General features: G+C 53.6%; 1 protein-coding gene across 1 annotated transcript in view; it reads right to left on the bottom strand.

The window, feature by feature from the left end:
• CREB3L1 (cAMP responsive element binding protein 3 like 1) overlaps positions 1–13,681 on the bottom strand; it is a 40,334-nt gene extending 26,653 nt beyond the window's left edge. The window contains exon 1 of the mRNA XM_055423940.2: positions 13,082–13,681. Within this exon, the coding sequence (XP_055279915.1) occupies positions 13,082–13,183 (102 nt within the window). The 5' untranslated portion in view covers positions 13,184–13,681. The remainder of the gene's footprint in view (positions 1–13,081) is intronic.
• Positions 13,682–15,631: the final 1,950 nt, after the last annotated feature.

The following is a 15,631-nucleotide window of genomic DNA, read 5'->3' as shown; positions in this document are numbered from 1 at the left end:
TTTATCTTCATTGGTGTAGTGGTGAGTATTCCCACCTGTCACTTATTCATCATTTATGCATTTGTTCAGGGTTTACTGAGGACCTACTGTGCGCCAGCCCTGTGGACACAGAGATGAACCGAGCCCAGTTCCTGTTCACAGAAGGCTTCCTGACTAGCAGCGTGACCACCCATTTCTGAAGGTAGGTCCAAGGTTTGAACTCTGCTCTGTCTCTGGAACAGTCGCCACCTTGCGTCGAGAGGGATCTTCTAACGTAAATATGACGATGTGACTTCCCTGCTCACTGTCCACTGATGACTCCCTCTGGCTCTTAGGATGGTTGAGAAGTTCCTTCGTGTCGCTTGCATGGCCCAGCCGTGTCACCGCTGGGTCTGGCTGTATCCAGTCCTTGTGTGTGTCTCCAAAGTCTAGCACAGGTCCCAGCTGTTTGCCGAGCGACTGACTGAGCGAGTGGGTGAGCGAAGGACGGGGCCAGGCAGCAAAGGGACGAGGCCTTTTTCCTGCAGCTGAGCCTCCAGGAATGAACTGCCCTGAATTCCGCTCTGATGCCAGCTTGCTCCCGCTCCAGGCAGAGTTTCCATGTGTCTGGACGCCTTCCCTCAGCTCCTCCCTAGTGGGGCCCGTTGTACCCATTCTCCGGGTTGTTCCTTCCCAAGGCTTTGCTCTCTTAAGCCCCAGGTAGACCAGGTCCCCAGGGAACACAGCCCCCGACTCAGCACTGGAGGCACTGTCCCCAGACTTCGGCCAGGCCCAAGAGTATAAATGGAGCCCAGTGGCCAGCCGGCTGGGCTGCTCTCCCGGCCCCTGGCCAGCTGGAAGGCCCTCCCTGGGCCGGAGCCTGCCACCGGGCTCTGGCTGGAATTCCCTTGGCCTGTTCCCTCTCCTCTGTGCACTCAGCGTTTGGCCTCTGGCTTCCTCAGCGGTACCGGCCTGTCTGAGTTGTCCTCAGGTCTTATTTTTGGAAGAAGTTGCATTCTCGCTCTCCTTATTTACTCCCTTCCTTCAGGGAAGGTGTGGGACCCCTGGGCTCGGCTGGGGATCGGGCTGTGACTCCGAGGGGGTTGGACTCCTCTGGAGGAGGAACCTCCAAAGATGCCTGACCCATCTGATGCTTCAATGCCAGCGGCCTCTGCCCTCCTTCCCCCACTAGTGTGTGACTAAGCCTGCCTCTGCCTTTCTCAAAGAGCTCCACCATAGCCAAAAGAAATCATTACAATCTTAAGAGTTGAAAGGAACTCTGGCATCATCACGTCCATCCCCTTTTCCTTGTGGAGGCGATGGAGTTGAATGGTTATGAGCAAGAGCGCAGACAAACCCTGTTCTAATCCTAGCTCGCTGCCTGCTGTGTTGCCTTGGGCAAGTTACTTAGCCTCTTGGAGCCTCTGCCTCAGCTATAAACTAGGAGTATTTATACCTACCCCAGCACCTGTGAGGTTGCTGTGAGGGTCAAGTGAGGTCACCTTTGTCAAGTGCTTTGTACAGCGCAGGATACTTAGAAGGCTCCCTTCAAATGGAGTTATTGTTATTACGGAGAGGGAAACGGAGAGTCAACAAAGGGAATGGACTTGCCAGGGACAACATCGCCCAAGGTACGCAGCCGTTCCCAGAGTCTCCGCTCTGCCTCCATCTCCCCTCCATGGAGCAGGGAGGGGGCAGGCCTCATCAGCCCAGAGAAGGAATCTCCTTGAGTCAGTCGCTTGGGCAACCCCCTGGGTCTTTCATGTCTGCCTCCCGCATCAGGCCAGGCCCTCCGCTGACTCAGGCGTTTCTGCCACTGCCCCAGGGGTTTCTTTCTTGCTCCCTGGGGGTGGGAGGTCCAGCACCCGGCCCCCGCAGTGGACCCGAGGCCAGCGGGACTCTGAGAGGATGGGGGGAACACTGGGTCCTGACATCACAGAGTGGGGAAGCTGGAGCCACAGCCATCAGGCCAGCTGGGGCCCTTCCAGCGCGTCCAGATGTCTCAGGAATGTGCTGAGCTGGGAACTACCTCGGTCCTTCCCTCACCACCCCCAGCCCCTCGGCCCCTCATCTGCTTGCTCAAGCTCTGCCTCTGCCCAACCCCCTCCGCTTCCTCTTTCATCTCTCCCTGGGAGAGCCTTGTGCCCACTGTCCTTCTGGTACTTTGCCTCAGTCCAGCTCCCTCTCAGGCCTCTGAAGGGGTCGCCAAAGGCCAGAAAAATTTTAAAAAAGCCCTTCCCCTTGCACACACCCCATGGGCTGACCATGACGGATGGTGGGGAGATGGAAGCCTAAGCTAACTGGGAGGGGAAAGTTCTGAGCAGAGATAATGCCTGCCAGATCCCAAATGTGGAACTGATTTGCAGCCCTGGGAGAGAGAGGGGTGAAGGCTTTGGGGTGGTAGAGGGCAGGGTTGATCCTCCTCTCTGGGAGGGTGATGGAAGGGGCTTTGGGTATCTTGTCCCAGCTGATTGGTGGGAGGGCCTAGGAGAGGAGGTGCCAAGCTGGGCTGGGCTCAGAGGGAGGGCTCAGATCCTTCTAGGTTCCTTCGAGGTCAATAAGGACACGCTTGGTCTGATAGTAGAGGGTCTTGAACTGTAATGTGGGGGTCAGGGAACCCCCTTAAGGTCTTGGGGCTGGGCCAGGAGGCAGGACATGGTTCAGATCAGAGCTAGGACAGCTCGTATATCTGCAAGGGTGGAGCTGCCTTGGGCCTCCCCAGGTCAGCCTGGCCCTGAGTGCTGGGGAAGAGGCAGTCAGCAGGGAGCTGGTGCTCTTGGCCCGTGCAAGTCACATCAGCGCAGCGGGTAGAAGTCAGAGGAGAGAAGGGCCCTGGGGTCTGCTGCTGCCTTGGCCTGCTCTGGGCACAGAGAGGGCCCACGGTGCTGTCTGTCTTAGGGGAGAGGCCCTGTTCATGCAGACAGGCAGACAGCTGGGTTATCCTAATGGACCCTAGACCTCCTAGCACTGAGACTGTTCAGGACAGCTGGGACCACCACCCTCTCCAGCTCAGAACTCTGAAAACTTGTGTTGGCTCCCTTCTGCCAGCTGAAAACACTCCCAGTTCCTAAGCACAGCATTCAAGGTCTGTTACAGATTGATCTCAACTTCCCACTGTAGCTGGAATGCCTCCTCTTTCCTTTCCCTCCAGCCTAGTTGGATGGCTCCTGAAACGGCTGGAAGCTCCATGGCTGCAGGGCCTTTAGCTTGTATCATTCCCTGTGCCTGGAAAGGCCTTTACCCTTTATCTCCTCATTCTAACTCCTGTCATCTTTTAAGGTCCAACTTGGTGCTGCTTCCCCCAGGAAGCCTTCCTTGATCATCCAGCTGGAAGAATCCGATCCATCTTCACTGTAGCACTCACAGACGGTTAGGTCACTGGTCAATATCAGGCCTTGAACTCTTAAGTATCCACAGTGGGGCCCATCTCTCCTTCTAAACTTTAACCTCCTTGAGGGGCGGATAGAGGATGGATTTTATCCTGAACCTGCTGCAGGGCTTCACATAGGCCTGGCATATAGTATACCTAATAATAATAATAGTGATAGTTAATATTTATATGCCAGGTACTGAAGCGCCAGTGCTTGGGGCACTTGATGTGAAAAGCCGACTCATTGGAAAAGACCATGATGCTGGGAAAGATGGAAGGCAAAAGGAGAAAGGGGTGGCAGAGGATGAGATGGTTGGATGGCATCACCAACTTAACGGACTTGAGTGTGAGCAAACTCTGGGAGACAGTGAAGGACAGGGAAGCCTGGTGTGCTGCAGTTCGTCAGGTCGCAAAGGGTTGGATAGCAACTGAACAACAACTGTTCTAGCTCCTTCCATGCAGGGCCTGATTTAAATTTCAGAAGATCAGCTAAGCACTGTTAGTACTGTTAGTACTGTTAGCACTGTTAGCACTGTTAGTACTGATAGCACTGTTAGTACTGTTAGCACTGTTAGCACTGTTAGCACTGATAGCACTGTTAGCACTGTTAGCACTGTTAGCACTGATAGCACTGTTAGCACTGATAGCACTGTTAGCACTGTTAGTACTGATAGCACTGTTAGTACTCTTAGCACTGTTAGTACTGTTAGCACTGATAGCACTGTTAGTACTGTTAGCATTCATAGCACTGTTAGTACTCATAGCACTGTTAGTACTGTTAGCACTGATAGCACTGTTAGTACTCTTAGCACTGTTAGTACTGTTAGCACTGTTAGTACTCTTAGCACTGTTAGTACTCTTAGCACTGTTAGTACTGTTAGCACTGATAGCACTGTTAGTACTGTTAGTACTCTTAGCACTGTTAGTACTGTTAGCACTGATAGCACTGTTAGTACTGTTAGCACTGTTAGTACTCTTAGCACTGTTAGCACTTTTAGCACTGTTAGTACTGTTAGTACTGATAGCACTGTTAGTACTGTTAGCACTGTTAGCACTGTTAGTACTGTTAGCACTGTTAGCACTGTTAGCACTGTTAGTACTCTTAGCACTGTTAGCACTGATAGCACTGTTAGCACTGTTAGTACTGATAGCACTGTTAGTACTCTTAGCACTGTTAGTACTGTTAGCACTGATAGCACTGTTAGTACTGTTAGCACTGATAGCACTGTTAGTACTGTTAGTACTGTTAGCACTGATAGCACTGTTAGCACTGTTAGTACTGCCATTTAACAGCTGCGGAAACTGAGGCACAGAGAAGTGAAGGCCAGTAAGTGGCTGAGCCAGGATTTGAACCTGAGCTCTGGTTGCAGAGCTTGTGCTCTTGAGGACACACAACAACACTGGATACGGAAGGAATGATGGATTTCTCTGCCGCCCCAGTCCCACCTAGTACAGGGCCAGACACAAAATATGGGCCCCCATTCCACGCCCTGGGTCTTCACCCGGGTTTCCGGGTTTGCCCATCCCTCTCCTGATGTCCAGGAAGACAGAGCCCTGAGAAAGGGTCTGGGGTCTTCTGCTTTTACCCAAAGAAGGCAGCCTTTCAGCTTCAGAGAGGTCAAACAGACAGGCAAATAAAATCCCCATGGTTAGGGATCGGCAGAGGGATAAAGCTGGGACATTCCTCCAAGGGCTGTCCAGTGCTGGGGACCTGCCTTTCTGACAACGAGAATGAGGATAAAAACGCCAGTTAACAACTACTGTTTGTTTATAGGGGCTTGCCATATGCCATGCGCTGCGCTAGACTCTGCCAGAGTTATCTGACCGCGTTCTTAAGAACCCCATGCGCCACAGTCGTCTCTCCTTATGAATGAGGAAGATAGGCTCAGAGAGGCTAAGGCACCTGTCCAAACTGACGCAGACGACGAGCGGGGAGAGCCACAGTTTGCCCCCAGGTCTGGGCAGGGCTAAAATCGACCACTAATGGTCACCCCACCCCACCTCAGGTATGGCTTGGCTTCCCAGGGCTTTCGAGGTATCTGCCGTCTGACCTGGGACTTGCTGTCTGGAAATAGGCACCAGGTCTCAGGAGAATTCCTATCCAGGATCTGCCCAGAGTGGAGTGTGGATTTAGAGTATGCCGCTCAACTTTTCCACCAACTCATGCAACTTTGAGAGCCCAGGAGATTTGAGAGCTGGGTCAATTTCTTGAGCTGGGAGTGAGTGCCTAGGTGTCCATTTTATTGTACTTTGTAATTCACATATATGCATTATATATATTCTCTTATGTGCATGACATATTTCATAATAACAAAGGCCACCATAATTAGACTGGGATTCACATACACAGTACGGTATATCAAGCAGATGACTAACAAGGACCTGCTGTGTAGCACAGGGGACTCAGTGTCCTGTGGTGACCCACATGGGAAAGGAATCTGATAACAGGTGGCTACATGTATGCATGTATAAGTGATTCACTGGCTGTAAACTCGAAACTAATGCAACATTGTGAATCAAGCATACATCAAGAAAGCTTGGAAAAAAACAGAAAGAAAAGGCCCATGATACAGTAAAAGGCATATACGGGATTTAGGTGAAGATTCACTATTTATCTTGATAAATAAACAAAAGCGACCTGAAGTACCATCAAAGCTGAACGTGTGGAAGTCCCCCTTCTTCCAGTACCCACCCACCCCCTTGTTCATCCATCTGTCACCCCTTCTCACTCCTTCCTTCCAGCTATTCAATAAATAAACATTTCCTGAGCACTCAATCACTATGGCCATGACTAGGGAATAGACAAAAATAATTGCCCCACCCTCAAGAACTCTCAGTCTAGTTCAGCAACGAGGAAACTGAGGCCCGGAAAGTGGAGGTGACTTGCCCAAGGTCACACAGTGAGCTAGGGAGATGAGGTGATGAGCGGTGAGGACATTCCAGGCAGAGAGGAACACAGGGGAAAAGGCTTAGCCCTGCCTCCCTGGCAGGTCCCCCCAGTTGCTGTTTTAAAACTGCCTGCCAGGGGCTTCCCTGGTGGTCCAATGGTTAAGAATCCACCTGTCAATCAATCCCTGGTCCAGGCTTGTTGGGGGAAGCATCCCACATGCTGTGGGGCAACTAAGCCCCTGTGTCACAACTACTGAACCCGCCCTCCTACAGCCGATGCTCTGCAACAACAGAGGAGCCCCTGCCCGCCCCAACTAGTGTAAGCCTGCAGAATCAGAGAAAACCTAGCACAGCCAAAAGTAAGTAAATAAGCATTACAAAGAAAAGAACACTGCCTCCTGGCTCTCCACGAGGGCCTGAAGAGCCTGCTTTTCCCCACTGCTGCCTTCCTTTCTGTTACTCTTCTGGAAGGGGGAAGCGGGGCACAGCTGCTGCTGCTGTCCAGCTGTTCGCTCGGACCACACAGCCCAACCCAGATGTGTCAGCCGTTCTGTGCTGGGTGAAGTGGCTCCTGGGCCCAGAGCCAAGGGGTCAGGGCAGCCGCAGCAAGGGCTCTGTCCTGCGAGAGTTGGGGGACGAGGCACACTGAACCCGGCGGCAGAGAAGCCCAGTATTGCTCCAGCTGTGAAGCTGGCCTCTTGGATGACATGCCATGTCCAAGTCGTAAGTTTCGGGATCTTTGACATTCCAGGGATATCCCCTTTGATCTGTTTTCTCTCCGGGTCAGAGATCTGGTCTGTATCTTGCCCCTCCCAGCTTCCCCTGAACCAGACACCCTCAGGCCTGCCTTCTCCCCAGTCCTGAGCCAGGGTTCTACCACCTACTCTGCCCGCTGAAGCGGGTTACGTCGTGTTCTAGCCGGAGCAATGCTCATGGTCTTTACTTAACTCCACGCAGAACTTCCTCCTCCATCCTGCCCTCTGGAGTGCCGAGTTGGCCAGAACAGCCTATTCTCCGGCTTCTGGAGCTGGTTTCTTGAGGGAGGTTCAAGGGCAAGCCATGTCCCACAGAAGGATGCTCTGAGAGGACTTGGGACCAGGACTTGTGGGAGAAACACCATATGGGGGAGGGGAAGACACAAAGTGGGGTGCCCTTCATCCTTCCCTGTCCTGGGAGCTACAAAGAGCAAAGCTCCAAGTTCCCAGGTGGGCCAGGGAGTGAGGATGAAGAGAAGGTAGGGGAAGGGATGTGGGGTCTCTCCTCTCACAGGCCAGGCAATGTGTTGGCTCTGCCCTTAAAGCCCCAGGCATCCATGGTGCCCTAAAGATGGGAGTAGGTGAGGGTGAAGGCGAGGCCCTTCTTCTATCTGCGATCTCAAATGTTCCTTGCCCTAGAGGGCAAAGTTCAAATCAGAACAAGAATGGTAGAGAAGACAGGGCTTTCTCCCCCTTGACCCCATGGGACCTTGCCCTGAGAACAGCATTTAGATCTCCCCTCCTCTGTAACTGTCAGTTTTCTCATCTTCACAAGGGACAATAATGCCTGTACACCAGGCTCAGTAAAATGGACACAGCCCCAGTCCTCCTTGCTGAAACGCCTCCTGATAACTCCTTTGCCAACAGGGATGGGATACTGGAGAGGGAGGGAGTGGAGGTCATCTCCTCTGAGTCTTCCAAGACCAGCAGCCCAGCTGGGGGCGCCTCCCCGGCCCCCTCAGTGCCCTGCTCCATCATGGTGTCTGCAGCGCCGCTCTGCCCACGTCCCCGTCTGTCCCTCTCACTGGGTCGTGAGTGGCTGGAGGTCACTCTGCACAGTGACGAGCACTGGTGCTCCTTTAGTTCCCAGTTGTTAAAGGATGGCATGTGTGTATTGAAGAATAACCAAGCAAATTCCTGGCCAGTCCAGGGAAACTGGGGGGCCCTCACAGCAGAACGGGGCATAGACAGCATTTTCGTGGGATCCAGTGTCCCCGTTACCCTCAGGGCTGGCCAGGCCGGGACCTGAGAATCCAGGGCCCCCTCTGGAACTATCAGTACACGTCCTGAACACTCAGGCCTGTCTTTACGAAAACTGTCTCCCCTTCCCTTACAAGGACTGCCTTGGTCTGCAGTCATTTTCTCTACAAATACAGTAAACCCATGAAATGGAGCAAAGTACACTTCAGCATGACCCAGACTTGGCTTCTGTCCTATCCCTGGGACCCAATCTCAAATAAAGGTGGGCAAGTAAAGAAGTGACTGCCTTGGGCTTCTTTGGAACGTCCTTAGTTTGGTCTGCTGCATGTACTGAGGTTTCACAGCTTTACTTTTGTGTGTTTTTTTTGTGATAGTACAGACCAACTGAAAAATACTACTTTTCATTGACCCTACAATAACGTAACTCCACATTTTACATGATTGAAAATTTCTGCACTCGGCTTAGTTGTCTTCTGGCAGAGTTTTACTATATTAAGTGCCTATTTTGTGCCATGGTACTGTGCTAGGTTTATGGCGATGAACACAACTGACATGGTCTCTGTTCTCAGGGAACTTGCTTACTCACAGAGGAAATGGACAATAAGCTGATAAGGTAACTGTAAACTGGGACATGGGCTATGAAGAAATCAGAGGGCTGAAACAAGAACTTCCCTGGTGGTCCAGTGGCTGAGACTACGCTTCCACTGCAGGGGCCATGGCTTCGGTCCCTGGTCAGAGAAGTGAGATCCTACATGCCATGCAGCATTGTCAGCAACATCCAAAAAGGCCTGAAACGAAGTGATAGAGGGGTTCACTTAAGGCGGCTGGGAAGGCTTCTCTAAGCAGGTGACATCTGAACTGAGGAAGATGAGATGGAGGGAGCTGGAGGGGAGGGAAAGCATTCTAGAGTCAGGAATAGCATGTACACAGGCCCTGGGGCAGGACCAGAGAAGGTTTAGTTTTAAGCTGGGTGAATGTGGATCCAGGTGTCCCAGAGCAACCTGAACAATGGGAAACTGGGGAAGATGGAAGCCCTGGAGCTAACCAGTGCTTGAGGGTGAGGCCTAAGCCACACGTTCAAATATGCTGTGGATCAGTCAACTGGAGACCGTCCTAAACCAGGGGCTATGGGAGTCTGCACCGAGGGTAGTAATGAGTCAAGGCAATGATAATTTATTGGAAATCTTCCTGAATTTCAGAGACAGTGTGGGCCACAGGACCCTGATGGCTGGGAGGAGATGAGCATCCTTTTTCCTCTTCCTTAAAGAATGTGTGGCCTGGCCTGGGTTCCCTTTCATTCATCAGCAATGGTTGGTTGAAGCCTCCTTTGTGCCAAGCACTGTGCTAGGCACTGGGGGGATACAGCAATGAACAAGACAGATAAACACCTGCCCTCAAGGAGCTCACATCCTAAGTGGGCAGAGGGGGAGCAAAAACAAAATACAAAGCTGCCCACAACAAACTCAGCATTTTGGAAGAGAAGGAGGTGTCTGGAGTGATCTCCCTTCCTGAATGGGGGCTCTGAGATTTGGGCTCCTCCATTAGTTTTTCTCTATTAGTTTTTTTTCTAGTGGATTCTATTTGGAGACCAGAGTTCTTTCCTCCTTGGATCCTCCTTCCTGTTGGTGAAAATTTAAAGAGAAACACACACGTACACACACACCCCTCCCCTTCTAAGGGCTGTTAAAGGCCCACACACAGACAAAGAAACACCCAAATGCACATACTTCTCTAATCTCCCTAAATCCCCCAAAGGCTGGGGTGGTGACGGTAGCGGTTCCCTGCTTAGCGCAGGAGCAGCCAGGCTAGGGGGCCTGGGGACAATGATCAGCCTTAGCTCTCACACCCCTCTTCTCCAGGCCTGGTCCCTCGTTCCAGTCATCCCCACACCTGACCTCCCCAGCTGCAGGGAGGTGAATGAGTGTGCCGGGCAAACACCCTTGCAGCTTCCTGCTGTGCCCCTCGGAGACAACAGAACTCTTCTTCCGCCTTCCCCTCCTCCCCACACCCTCCCAGCTGTGGGGCTTCTCTGGGATCCAGAGCCATTTCCCTCTAGAAAAATCAGAGTCATCCTTTCCCTGAGCCAGAGGACGAGGACGGAGCTGGTATCTCTCTCTGGGGACGTGACCTGTTCTCCCTCTGGTCCTTTATCCCAGTTTTCTGAATACCAGGCCCTCTCTCCTTCCCGCCAGGGGCTGACGGTCCCAGGGGAGAGGGCTGTAGTTGGGGGGCGGGTGCACATCAGGAGCTGTGGAAGAGTGGGGAGGGGGTGGGAGGAGAAGCCCCCTCGATGGGCAGGAAAGGGAGCGCCTTCCCAGGGATGGCTCTGAGAATCACAAAGAGTAGATTGCCACGGGATAAAGACGTCCTCATAGAATGGAAAATACAGCACCCCTGGTCACCGCCAAGCACACAAGACTTACACAGAGTATGCAACTCATTCTCCTGTCTCTAAGAGCATGCATATTTCTTACACACGTGTGTTCAGGGTGAGCATCCTTTTGATTTTTGCCTTTTTAATAGAGTAATAGAGCATACATGGTTTCTACTGTGACTTCATGGCCTTTATCTGGATTTTTAAGGATAGTGAATAACCTACCCTCCATCTTCCAGACTGAGAAGCACACAGACCTCACCCATTCCCATCTTTAACCCTGGAAACACTTTCCTATCCTTATGCAGAAAGAAAAGGGAGTTGGGGATGAGGTTGGAATGGGTTCCTAACTGGGAGGGACCTTTGTCATCTAAAGGGAGGCACCAGAAAAGGAAGGTAACTTGCTCAGGGGCACACAGCAACTCCTACCCGAGTAGTCTCTACCACCATCACCATTAGTCTCCAGAGCATGCTACCTACGGAAACTTACCTGTCAGGCATCATCCTACATTAATCTTCAATTTTCTCACTAAATCTCTATAACACTATGGGAAAGCCTTCTATATCTCCATGTTTCAGATAAAGAATCCAAGGTCCACAGGAAGAAAAGTCACTTGTCTGAACTGCCCAGCTGGCTGGCAGCAGAAGCACAGCTAGAACCCAGTTTTCTGATTCCCATCCCAGGAGCTTTCTTTCCTCTTAGAAATTCTTTCCTCTCCCCCTGCCTCACCTGGCCTTGCTTGGGCCTGAGATAAGGAGCTCCCTCAGCAGAGTTTTTCCTCCCCAGGCCCAGTACTGGATACCACTGTCTGATCACAATCATGCATCCTTTCCTGCGCTGGACCAAGGCCCAGATGAGCAGCTGGGGGACACAAGGCTCAATGCAGCCGCAGCAGGAGGCTGTAGGCGGCAGAGTTCATTCAGAAGAAAGCCCAAATCTGAGCTGCTGCGGGCTCAGGGAACCTCACAGAGGGCTCCATCAACAAAGGCATGTGCTCCAGCAAGCCCCCCTCCCTCCAACCAGTGTCTGTCACCAACTTCAGGAGCCCTGGGCCACAGCATCCATAGAAAGACTGATCCAACCTCTCCCTGTATTGTAAACAGGCGCAGGCGGGAAAGCGCAGCCCAGGCTCCCAGGGAGAAGCAGAAGCAGAGGTGGACTGGAACTCCAGTCTCCCCGCTACCAGGTCAAGCTCTCTCCCCTCCTCCTTGTCTGCAGAAGTGTGCTTTCTCTGATTGGCACCTGGGACCTTCCTCGGAGAGCAGGGTGACCTGGATCTGCTGCCTAATGGAGGACCAGGGGACCTCTCACCCCATGCCTCCCCAACTTGGGTTCCTGTCTCTGGGCTTGTTCACCCATCAGCAGCATGGGACAGTTTAGGTGGAAGTCCAAGATGCCCAACCCCTTAAGTTTGTGTGCACTTGACTCTTGTCTGCCAAATTCATGGTACTCCCAGGAGTTAGAGGTCAGCAAATAGAGACCCTTGAGATGATTACTGTGTGTACGAGAGAGACAGAGAGACAGTTCACTGCCTGGAGTGGGGATCCCCTCAGAACCCCCAAGCTGCCGACGTTTCAACTCTGCAAGCCCTTCTGAACCCCAATACTTTCTCCCCTTACAGAGCCCATCTCCCACCCCACCCCCCACCCCAGCGCCGTAAGGCTGAGCCCGAGAGAAGGAGGAAAGGAAGAAGAAAGAAACCAGGTTTCTTTACTAGGGGTGATGGTGGGGAACAGAAGAGAAGCACAAGCCCGGAGACACGGATAGTTACAAGCCACAGGGAGAGAGAGACTCGAGGGACTGAGAAACAGACCTAGAGAAAAAACCTCCCTCCTCCTGAGCGATCACCCTGTGCTGCGCCCGACCAGTTGAGGGTCAGGTCCCTCCCTGGGGGAAATCTCTGGCCTGATTTCCTGGGGGGGCAGGCACGGCAGCACCCCTGAATTTCCGAGTGTGGCTCAAAATCGGGGTCTGGCTCTGGCCCCCCACCCCCAAAGTGCGTCTGGTCTCTGGCCCTTCCAACACTCCCCTGTGCGCCCCCCAGCGGAGAGCCAGAGGCAGAGCCGCCGAAGTCCTAACGGGGGCGCAGGAAAGGGCGCCGCCACTTTGTGCCCAATCTGGCCCCGAACCCCGGGCTGGGGGCTGCAGGACGACTAGGAGAACTGGGGCAGGGGCAGAATCGGTGTCTCCTGAGCTCATATTCGGGGATCGGGTGGCCCCGACTCCTCGACGAGTTCCCTTCCCCTGGAAGGCCGAGGCCAGTGTATCCACACGGACGGAGCCCCCAGGAGGAGCGCGGACTGGCGCAAGCTCGTAGGCTCCAGTCCAGGTTCGGGGTTCCAGGGAAGTGTAGAGGGATCGGGTCAGCGAATCTCAGAGCCCTAAGGACGGGTCCCTCAAGGGGACCCAGCGCCGAGCCGCCCTCCCCCCACTGCTGCCCATGATGTGTGTAGCCCGGTTCTTCCGGGCCCCCAGGCGCACCGCGAAGAGGCGTAAGGAGCGGTGGAAGGCGAAGCCCAGACCCTTCATCTTACCGCATTGTTGAGGAAATCCGACTCGTTCAGATCCCCCAAGTCCAGGAAGCTGGATCCGGGAAACAGCCTGTCGGCCGGGAAGGGCTCCAAGACGGCGTCCATCGCGGCCGGCTCCGGAGACCCCCCTGCGGCCGGGCTTCCCCTCACTCCAGGGCGGCGGCGCGCCCGGCCCAGAGCTCCGGCCCGAGCGCTGGCAAGCGGGCGGGGTGTGGGGTGGGGGGGCGGGCAGGTCCCGGGCGAAGCCCCGCGGGAGGGGCGGGCAGAGGCGGCGCGGCCCCGGGTCGGGGGCGCGGGGGGCGCGGAGGCCTTAGGGCAGCGGCGCACAGCTGGCCGCGCTCAGGGGCCCCGGGCGCACCGCGGGCATCTAGCCGACTCCTCCTCCGCCGGCTCCTCCCGGGGCACAGCTGGCTTCCATGGGGAGCTCGGGAGTGGGGCTGAGGGCTTGAGGAGCGCCCCCGGACAGGGTGGGAGCCGGGGGCGGGGGAGCTGAGCGCTCCCCCCGAGACTGGGTGGCTGCCGGGCGCTCCGCTCTCTCTGCGTCTCCCTCTGCACGGCTTCTGTCACTTTTCCTCTCTGCGAAGCCGGGAACCCCGGGCTGGTTAGCCCAGCTGGCCAAGGCGCCACGCCTCCCACATCAATATTCACGATAGTTTCATATTAATGAGGAGGGGCGTGGCCTAGGAATCGTTTCCCTACTCCTTTAAAGAGACAGCTGCGAGCTAGTCTTGCAAATCTCTGTTGCTCAAGGTAGGGGCTGGAAGCAAACATTTCCTAGCTCCAGTAACCGTGTTCTTTGAACCTCAGCTTCTTAAGGCTTTGCCAACCACACTCCCATAAGTTCACGAGGGAGCTGAGTTATTTCTATTCCTCTAGGCTTATGCAGGAGTCTGAACCAAGTCCAAAGTCAGGGAATTCCATCTCATGGGCCCCTCCACAAATCTCCTCTCTTTGGGGGGATTTTCAGATCTCCTCCCCCAAGAAGCCTTCCCTGACCCCAGACTGAAGCAATTACCATTGCTATATGGTGTGCTTACCTCCTTGATTGTCATTGTTTGCTCCTGTGTCTCTGACCCCTCTGGACTCTGAGATCCCTAGGGCAAAGACTGTATCCAGTTTTCCTGTGTGTGAAAGTTATGTTGAGGGGGGAGGGCAGGAGAGATGAGGTAAGGACCCCTCTTCTCATCAAGTACCCCTGATGGTTCTGAAGAGCTAGAAGTTGGAGAAGAGTGGCCATGTAGTCTGTGTGAGCCAAGATGTGGGCTGGCTGCATGCTCCGTGGTCACAGGACACTCCCAGGCCCCCCTGGATCCATTATCTAAGTGACTCGCTCCAGAGTACAGCTTAATCTCTTGAAAGGGCTGATAAACAATCACCAGGCACCTGAGCAAATGGATATGGCCAGAAAGTCACTCCCTCAGAGGGCTGGGCTCATGGTTCCTGCCCAGAAGTCATTAATAGGATTAAATGTGTCCTCCTTGTTTGGAGCTTTTAATTAGCTCAGGAACCAAAAGGCCTTTAAGAAGCAGAGATGTCATTGCAGTTAAGCCAGGGATGTCACCCAGATTGCTCTCTCAGAGCCAAGGTGGGGAAAGGGCAAGACCTAGGCTGAGATAGCAGCTGTTTGCTTGCCTGGAGAGGCTGGCAGGCATGTGGCTTTCTGCCCATTTCCTGATCCAGTTGACATAGTTCTGGACAATGAAGTTCTGACCCTCCAGATTGTCATATGACTATTAGCTCCTGGACCTCCTGGAGAGTTTGTTCCTAAGAAGCTGGGAATACAGCCCATGCTCTGGGGACCGGTCCACCAGCAATGCAACTCTGAGAAGCTGTGCTGTGTGCTAAGTTGCTTCTGTTGTGTTTGACTCTTTGTGACCCTGTGGACTGTAGGCCTCTCTGTCCACGGGATTCTCCAGGCAAGAGCACTGGAGTTGGTTGCCATGCCCTCCTCCTGGGAATCTTCCTGACCCAGAGATTGAACCCACATCTCCTGCATTGAAGGCAGATTCTTGACCACTGAGCCACTGGGGAAGCCCTCTGAAAGTTAGGCTGGGCCAGAAAGAAATCAGTTCAGTCTCTAAACAGTGGCAGGTAGAATGAGGGTGCTGAGACTGCGGGTGTTTTCCCCAGGTGTGTCACATCTGGCCAACTGGGGAGCAGTCAGACACTGAGAGTTTGACTGGCCCTTCGTGGGGGGGGTGTGTGGTGGTTGTGATCTCTGGCTAGGTGGACAAGTGGTCCATGGTGGGCGATTTCGTGACTACAGGTGTCTGGAGTCCTGGCTCCTGAGCTGGAGTCTCTGCAGGCTCCCAGGAGGAACCAAAGTGCCCCTCTGCCTGAGGTTGGCTGGAAATTGTGCCTGTGTTCCTCCCAGCCTGCTCTGTAATTAGAGACACAGGCACCACTTAAGTGATTGGGGAAGATTATATAGTCTTAGATAAATAAGATTAGAGTGTCCTCTCTTTCCTGATTCTTACCCAGGTGAACTCCCCAGGAAACCATTGAAAATAATCCTGGGGAGACACTCTGGTTCTGGCACCTCCTGTGGAGTCT

Source organism: Moschus berezovskii, chromosome 14 (genome assembly GCF_049115385.1).
Source record: "Moschus berezovskii isolate FMDL1 chromosome 14, NW_MosBer_1.0, whole genome shotgun sequence".
Classification (NCBI taxonomy): Eukaryota; Metazoa; Chordata; class Mammalia; order Artiodactyla; family Moschidae; genus Moschus; species Moschus berezovskii.
The sequence above is the reverse complement of the archived record's forward strand: the minus strand, read 5'-3'. Positions and strand labels throughout refer to the sequence as shown.